Raw genomic sequence first — 9051 nt, 5'->3', positions numbered from 1 at the left:
CTCTGTTGCCATAGAGACAAATGGTTGGGTCTTTTCCCACTTCACCTGGCTGGCTGCCATGTCATCCAAGAACAGAACAATAGGCCAAGCAGGGCTGTGTCTGGGTGAGTTTTGGCTGATCCTGGAAGCTGCACACACAGAGGAATGTCTGCTCTGTGCTGGACCCAAATCTGTGATTTGGGGCTTCCTTGGAAACCCAGTGAGGAAACAAAATCAATGGGAGCCTCTCCATCCTATGCTCAGGCTGTATTTATGCCCTTATTTAAGATCTACGTAACCCAGTCAGCCAGTGGCAGCCTCCTCCATCTCTCATCTAACCATTACCACCACCAGAATATCTCAGTTTAGCATACAACTTCCGCCAAACTTGGGGCCTGCAGAAGTTTGCACCTCAGCTCCCATCAGCCCCAGTGTACAGTGCTGGGGCTGTTGGGAATTGTAGTCCAAAATTCTGCAGCTCACCAGGTTGGGGAAAGCTACAGAACCGCATTGGACAGCACCATGTAGCACCAAAAAAGCATATCATGTACATAGCTCAGTGAAAGAAAAGAAGTGTGCTTATGTTTTTAAATTATTTAATCTTTTCTTCATAGAACACAATTTTTAAAGCAAGCATATTACAGAGGCAGCCAGGAAGCAAAGGCACAGTAGTTACAAGCTGTATCTGCTCAGGGTATTTCAAGGCATGGATCCTGCTGTGGATCTTAAGAGATAAGGATTGCATAGCACCAAAGTGAGTAGATCCCTACCCCCAGACACTGGTCTCTCTCTTTTCTGTCCCACACACTGGGCTGAATTTGAGCAGGGTCTCTATACTGGCCCATAGAATCTCCTGTAAGCTTCTTGGAAGCCGATGTGGTCGGCCAGCTCGTCGCAGTCGGGGTTCAGCTCACAAACCTCTCGCAGGGGCTCAAGGGGGTCTGGGGTTGGGGCAGCACGGGCGTTGTAGAACCTGCCAGGGAACAACAGCCATGGTTGGAGCATTTAGCAGCCATTTTGGGGCTATATCAAAATGTTCTCAGTATGCCAAAGGATATACACGTATACAAAACTTTAACTTAGCAAGATACACATTTCTTAATGCAAAAATCCCCATTAAAAATCTTCAACATTCATTGTAAAATTTCTCCTAATTTTGCCCAGTATGCATTTTTGCAAAACATTTACAAAAATCTAACGTAATGATTATGCACACTTTTACCCTAGTATATGCATTTTGTACACATTACAGCGCACTCTGGAATTCCCTGCCTATTTTGACTTCAGGCAGGTACCTCCACTGCACTCTCTTCAGTGCCTGCTACAAACATTTTTCTTCGGGCAAGCCTCTCCAGTTAAGTAGAACGTTGACATGTTTTTTAATTTGTTTTTTAGCTTATCATAGATTTTACATTGTTTTGAATAGCTGGATTTAACTATTTTTTATTGGTAATTTTATTGTTTTTATTTGTTTGATAAGCTGCTTTGAGGGTTTTTCCCTCCTTAAAAGCAAGCAGCCTATAAATTCTAATTAATGAAATTAATTCATTAACTAATTGGCTGGAGGACTGCATTGCAAAATTTGAAGAAGTGCGCATTTCAAAAGACAGCTGTGTTTCAGAAAGTAGGTCCACTTTTAAGCACAAATGGAAATAAAATTCTTCCCCTCCACTAGATGCCAGGGTGGGGGCTGGAGATTTTGCATTAATTGCAAGGTTACACTTTTCCATCAGAGGAGTGAATAGGAACAATTGTGTCAGAGAAAGCAAAGAGCTGCAAGGTGAGCAGGCACTGTAGGGATAGGAGCTAAATCTACCCCTTGCTCCATTTCCCACCATTTAGTCCTCCCCTCCAATCTGCATAGTCCCACCTCTTCATATGCATACTCTTCCCCTGGGTTCTGTTTCTCCACCAACTGGAATGCACATTTGATGCATCCAGCCAATCCTTGCAGCAGAGAGAGTAACAGCTGCTTTACAGAGCCCTGTGCTGACATTATCTGGGTAAATATTCTCTGTCCAATGTTTGGGACCTCATGGAGGCGTCTTCAAAGCCATTAGGGAACCCACCCCAGATTTCTAGCTCATGACAAGTTGCGCATTTATCTTTACCTGTTATAGTTCCTCTTGTGTCTCTTCACTACTTGAGCACTGACGCGCCTGGAGACAAAAGCTGCAAGAAGAAAAGTCGCATATTTTATCAACAGCACAGCCTCACCCCTCTACAGGAGGAGTTCTCCCTATTTGCCTCCTCCCTGCCATCAGTAGGGCTTTTGGCTCAAGAGTGAAACCAAGGATCCTGACAGTCTCCGTTTTCATTTTGAAAAGCAACGTGATTCTAGCCCTCATTGTGGAACAGAAAGGGAAAAGAGAGATTTCCATACTTTTAGAAACACAAGAAGCTGTTGTGGCCCATCTAGCTCAGTATTGTCTACACCAGAGCTTTCCAAACTTTTCAAGTTGGGGACACACTTTTTGGACATGCATCATTTCGCGACAGAGTAATTCAGTTTTACTAGCAAACTGGAGGTTAAACTAACCCCTTTCCAGCCCTGGAAAGAGTGTGGGGAGTGTTTGTGCGACACACTGCAGCCAATACACTAACATGTCGCGACACACAGTTTGGAAAGCTCTGGTCTACACTGATAAGCAATGGCTCTTTTGATAGCCTTCTCCCACCCAGCTCTAGTTGAAGACGTGGGCAATTGAATCTGAGACCTTCTGCATGCAAAACACATCACCACTCAGCTACAGCTCTCCCGCCTTCCCTCTATCCCCCCTCAAATTTTCCAAGTTTGCAAACCTAGGTCACATCTACAGATATAAGTCTCTTCGAAGCAATTATCTAAAAATAAAAATAATAAAAAAGCAAGAAAGGAATAAAAGTGGAGATAAACTGACCTTCAGAGCTGGGTGAGTCATTGGCACTGTTGGAGGGGGCAGAGTCATCTGGAAAAGGAGAAGAAGGGCAACTGCAGTGAGCAAAAGGCTACTTGCCCCTTGGCCAAGTGAGGCATCAGGGAACAGTTGTAATGCCTGTCATCCAAGGGCATGGTTTGGGCTTGAGCACTTCCTAAGAACCTCAGCTTTCAATGTAACAATGTCATACCCTTGTGACTGAGATAAGCTTGGTAAGTACAGAGGCAATGCCTGCTGAAACTGCAGCCAAGGGAAGGGCCAGGAATGATAGTAAATGTAAAGGGACCCCTGACCATTAGGTCCAGTTGTGGCCGACTCTGGGGTTGCGGCGCTCATCTCGCTTTATTGGCTGAGGGAGCCGGCGTACAGCTTCCGGGTCATGTGGCCAGCATGACTAAGCCGCTTCTGGCAAACCAGAGCAGCGCACGGAAACGCCGTTTACCTTCCGGCCGGAGCGGTACCTATTTATCTATTTGCACTTTGACGTGCTTTTGAGCTGCTAGGTTGGCAGGAGCAGGGACCGAGCAACGGGAGCTCACCCCGTCGTGGGGATTTGAACCGCCAACCTTCTGATCGGCAAATCCTAGGATCTGTGGTTTAACCCACAGCGCCACCCGCGTCCCCTGGAATAATAGTAACCTTTATCTATTTCATTTATACCCTACCGCTCCTCCAAAGAGCTTGAGGTGGTGTACACACTTCTGCCCAACAACCCTGTGAGGTAGGTTAGGCTGAGAGGCAGTGGCTGACCCAAAGTCACCCAGGGGGCTTCATGGCTGCGTGGGGATTTGAACCCTGATCTCCCAGGTCCTAGTCCGACACTCTAAACGCTACACCACCACTGGCATGGAGGGGGGTGGGGGGCAGAGAAACGGTGGGTCACCTTTGAAGGCAGAAATGAATCTGAAGTGATGTTGGCATCTCTGGGTCCTGAAGGTTATTCTTTTTGTTTAAAAAGCTGGCACACCCTGGAAATACCCACAATCTTAAAACTGTGATTTCTTGTCTAAATATTTAGCTTTGCTCACATGTAGGTGCGTTGAGAAGACTGGACTTTGATGGCACCTGCAACCCCATCTGCGGCCACATAAAGAATCATAACCCAGAGATGGTTTGGCCACTTACCTGCTTGGCAAAGGCAGAGCGTGGCCACTGCCAGGAAGCTCACCAGAATCAACTTGTTCATCTTGATTGATGCTGTTTGCTAGTGGGGAGATGTTCTCTAAAGGTCTGGAGATGCTTGCTTGCTTGCTTCCTCCAGTTGCTTCTTGCAGTGCCCTTCCTGGGTCTCTGCTCCTGATTTATACTGTTCTGGCAGCCCCCAGCCCCCCCAGCCCACTTGGCAGGAGGGACAGCCCACAGGACCTCCTCCTTCCTCCTCGCTCCAACCTCAGAAGGGGCAGGAAGCCAGGTCTATTTTGGAATCCATCTGCTGGGCAGGAAGGCTGCCAATTCCAAGCAGTAATTGTGGTTTGGGGGGCAAGGACATCATCTGGAGAAGGCAAGCTCACTGGCCTGCGAGGAAGGGGCAGGGCAGGGTGGACGCCACAGTCAGACTGGTAAGCCGTGATGCTTTTGCAGCACTGGGAGTTGGGGTGTTTTGGGGACCCAAAGCTCAGGAAGGAAGGAAGGCAGCTACCTAGATTTCAAGCTGTTGGGTGGCTAAGGTTTCAAATCAAAGCAGACTGGGGATGCAATATATATTGGAAAGCATATTTGAAACACATTTAAAGCACATGACTCCCCTCCAAATAATCCTGGGAAGTGTAGTATCCTCCCTCATAGAGTTACCATTTCCAGCACCTATAATAAGCTACAGAACCCAGGATTCTTTGGGGGAAGTCAGCCTGGATAGCTCAGTTGGTTAGAACGCAGTGCTGATAGCACCTAGGTTGCAGGTTTGATTCCCCTAAGGGACAGCCACATATTCCTGAATTGCAGGGAGTTGGACTAGATCAGGGGTCTGCAACCCGCGGCTCCGGAGCCACATGTGGCTCTTTTACACCTTTGCCGCGGCTCCGGGGCGGATACTAGCGAGGGGAGGAGGCACATTGTGCGCCCCGACACTCCCCACTGTGGCGGGCGCTGTACTGGCTGTGACGTCGCATGGGGGCGGTGCATGCGTTAGTCACGCACCGTCCCGACGTCACCTTCCCGCCCGCTACATTGTAAGGGGCATGTACGCTGGTCACTGCATTCAAAGGGGGCATGTATGCTGGTCACTGTTTTGAAGGGGAGTGAAGAAAACACACACACAAAAAGGTAACTTGTTAATTTAACGTTTATTTCTATGAGGAGGCGTAATTCTGAGGGGTCAAACAAAGAAATAATAAAAAAAGTGACAAAAAGTTATTTTTATAATGACGAGTTTTGCGGCTCCCAGTTTTTTTTTCTTCAGAAACGGGTCCAAGTGGCTCTTTTTGTCTTAAAGTTGCAGACCCCTGGACTAGATGATCCTTGGGGTCTTGTCCAACTCTAAAATTCTATGCTTCTGTGTGTTTTACGCTGAATAAGCTTTAATGCAGTGTGTGGATCGAAGATTTGACCTCCTGGTGTGCTGCAGCAGCTCAGGTGCAAGCAGCAAAGCCCCTCTTCAGCTGTTGCTTTGGTCATCAATTCACATGCCTCCAATTATTATTCCCATAAAAGGTTTTTGGTTAAGAGACAGTGCAATGCATCAGGAAAGTCCCCAGTCTGAATCTCGCCCCTGTTATGAACTCACTAAGAGTTTGTGAATGGCAGTGAAGCCAGCCTCCTGCTTAAGCTGTAGGTTTTACAAGATATGGTTAGAGGTATGGTTTCACTAAAATTGGGAGAAGTGGGGTTTGTGGGTTTAAGCCCCTCTTCCTCTCTGCAATCTGAGCACTGCACAGAAGGTGGATTTAGACATACCACTCTAACTGTCTCAATCTCTACTTCTTGATCTTTGAGGGCTGTCGCAAGGCAGATATAAGCAATTAGTTTGGGAGGTAAAATGGTGCCGAAGCATTTGGATGTTTCTATTCACGTAACTTCCTATAATCCGATTCTATTCTTCTTAATTGATATAGCACCATGGTACTTTACAAATAACAGGAAGGCCAGGTCCTTGCCCCAAGGGCTTACAATCTAAAGCAGACACAAGAAACAACCAACAGAGGAAGGGGAGAATGGAGGCACACAGGTAAGCAGGGGAGGCATATGTGGCTGTTTCAATTGCATGTACTTTGGATTGGCCAGAGGGTTAGGGACCAAGATGTGGATGATCTAAAGGCTTCCTGGAAAAAGTAAATTTGGAGAAGGGACTTTGAAAGGAAATAAGGGAGGTGGTCACACAAAGATGTTCCAGGAGGGAGTTCCAGGCATAAGAGGCAGTGAGAGGAAATGGGTGGAGTCATTTGAGGGAACAAGGGATTTTCAGTGGCGGAGGGCGGTGGCAATAGATGAGTGAGGGTCACAGGATGGGACCTCTCTAGAAATAAACACAGAGATAGGGAGGCACAGAGGGTTCCAAAGGTTCCAGGAGCAGACACAAAACCAGTGTAAGGAATTAAGGGGTTGGGAGGGAATGGCATCATCAAAGTAACAAGGTGGTGAATAATGTTGGCAGCAGAGCGCTGGGTGGATGTGAGGGAATGAAGGTGACACAACAGGAGGCTGCAGTCATTGCAAACATCCCAGTCAGGCAAAAAAAGCACTTAATGAGAGTGTAGAGCAGGGGCAAGTGATGGACATGGTCTGGGGAGTCTAGGAGGCTGGAAAGAGATGCTTGGAGGACCACATTCAATGCCTGGGAAAGATGGTTGGAGGGTCTAGGAGCTGGCTTAGGAGGGCTACCTACATAAAGTCAGGGGGCAATAACAGCAGCTTGCAAGCAGAGCTCAGACCTAGGAAATAGGCGCACAGGCAGCCATCTTTGTTTTCCATGCTATTTTTGCGACATGGAAGTCCTTTCCATGTAAGGACTGCGCCTCACCCTTAAAGAAATCTGCCCCTGAAGAAAGGAGATCTGGCTCTGGGCCAAGAGCAACTGGCAACAAGGGGGAAACAGCCTGTAAGCCTGTAATTTACCCACAAACTGCAGAGATTTATGGGGTTTTCCTTTCCATGCGGATGTGTTCAGGGCCAAAGAGAAACTCAAAGATTTAATTTGCCCTTGGCTCCTTCTTTTCCCTCATCCGTTCACAGCAGGCCATATTGCTGAGTTCCAAAGCCCCAGGATGGCCTCCAGATCTGGGGAGAGGAAATGGGATGGGGTATTTCGCCCTCACTTGCCCTGGATGCAAATCGCTAGCAGATGCATGGGAAGAGAACCATGCCAAGAAAGCAGGCTCTCTCTCTCTAGTGCCACGTTGTACTGGATTAATGTTGTTTTGGAGCTGTGAAAGGCCACCCCTATTCTGCTCCAAAACCAGGCACTGTCACAACACTGGGATGGGGTGAACAGCATGGAATTCTAACCCCCTAAAAATAAATAGCTTTTGCATTTATGCAATGTTTCAGAATGCTGAAAACTCAGCACATCGTACCATAGGAAGGGACATAGCTTAGCAGCAGAAGGTTCCAGGTTCAATTCCTGACATCTCCAGGAGAGAGCCCTGTGGGGAACTCTGGACAGAAGCTGCAATAATGAGCTAGATGCACAAATGGAATGCTTCCGACATTCCATCACAAGCATTTCAAGAGGCCCATAAGATCAGTATTATCCCCGAAATGCAGACAGGATTTCGCCTGTGCATTGAAGCCAAGAGGCAGCAGCTTGTCTTAAGCAGACTTGGCAATAGGCCCCCCATCTCCTCACCCAGAGAGGTAAGAACTGCATTCTGCTTACACCTCAATATTTTACAGCTAGACCTTATGCTTAGAACAGATGCCTGAAATTCTAAATATCAAGCTTCTAAACCAGGCACAGGAGCTTGTGACCCCCCCCCCCAGATGTTGGTGACTACAACTCCTATCATCCCTGACAATTCAGCATGTTGGTTGAGGATGATGGGAGTTGTAGTCCAGCAGCATCATAAGAACTGCAAGTTCCCCATCTGTGTTCTAGTTGTTATGGCTAGAATGGACCCTTGAAATGTGCTTGCTAAAATCTCAGAAGTCAGGGATCACTGGGTATTGTTGCTGGGGGGCGGGGAGCAATCTGCTGCCGTCCCCCTTCCCCTGACTAGCAAATACAAGTTATAGGAAAAATATATTAAAGTTTGCATAATGTATACGTGTCACAAAATTCAGCTATCTTTGGTGCCAAATATGCCTGGCCTGGAGGCAAAATTCTAGCAGTAGTGAGGAGCCAAGAGCCCTGACTATAGACAAGCCAGCATGAGATGGAATGCCAGCCAGCAGTGAACCGGTTGCCCTGCAGTTTGTTTGCAATGACAAGCCTCCAAGTTTGTGGCATTCTACAGGAAACTTTAAGTTTTCAGCACTCCTCACATCCTACGTGCTGGTTCCTGAGTTCCCAGTTGCTCCCCGGCTCCTGGAACTGCATCTGGAAAAGATGAGGCTGACTCGGGGCAGCCAAGACCTCTCCTAGACATCCCACGCTGGCCACAGGGAACGTGGCGCAAGCCAAACAACAAGCACCGCTTGGCATCCCGCTCTATATTTACAGTGTAATCAAGGAACCCGTGTTTATACAAGAAAAATATGGGTAACTGGGTCGACTTTACATCCAAACACAAACATTGTATCTAATTGGGAGCAGATGCTGACATGTACAATAGAGACACACCCTCCTTCTCTAGCCTCAGGGGACTGGTATTCCATCGCTCCGGGAAACCCTTTCTGTATGGATGCATTATTGAGAAACCTGATCAGTTCTGCCACGGAAGTCCTGCCTGTTGCAGTTCAAATGGGCCTCGCTTTTAGCCCACTGGTAAGCAAAGCATACCCAAAGCATACCCAGCACATTCACATTGCAGGGAGCTGGCAACCAAGAATTTCCCCAGAAGAAAATGGGTGGCGCATAAAGCAGATTTCTACGCACTCTGACTGCTGCTACAACTCAACCTAAGCAAAGCCCAGCTGGATCAGGCTAAAGGTCCATCTTGCCCACCACTCTGAGCGACGGGGAAGACTCAGCTCAGTCACAGCAGAAATACGTTGCACAATTCACTGCAACTCCAGCTTGGGCAGATGGCAATATTTGTGTTAAAGAAATGCAAGGCAGAAA

At 47.5% G+C, this 9051-nt stretch overlaps 1 protein-coding gene across 1 annotated transcript; it reads right to left on the bottom strand.

Moving 5' to 3' along the window:
* Positions 1 to 558: 558 nt before the first annotated feature.
* BGLAP (bone gamma-carboxyglutamate protein) lies at positions 559 to 4206 on the bottom strand. The gene is made up of 4 exons (XM_080984357.1): positions 4023 to 4206; positions 2880 to 2927; positions 2091 to 2151; positions 559 to 952 (listed from the first exon to the last, which is right to left on the bottom strand). The coding sequence occupies exons 1-4, from the start codon at positions 4081 to 4083 to the stop codon at positions 811 to 813; spliced, it is 312 nt and encodes a 103-aa protein (XP_080840483.1). The 5' UTR covers positions 4084 to 4206; the 3' UTR covers positions 559 to 810.
* Positions 4207 to 9051: the final 4845 nt, after the last annotated feature.

The sequence above is a fragment of the Podarcis pityusensis genome, assembly GCF_964106645.2.
Source record: "Podarcis pityusensis genome assembly, chromosome: 16".
Lineage (NCBI taxonomy): Eukaryota > Metazoa > Chordata > Lepidosauria > Squamata > Lacertidae > Podarcis > Podarcis pityusensis.
This window is presented reverse-complemented; position numbering and strand designations above follow the sequence as displayed.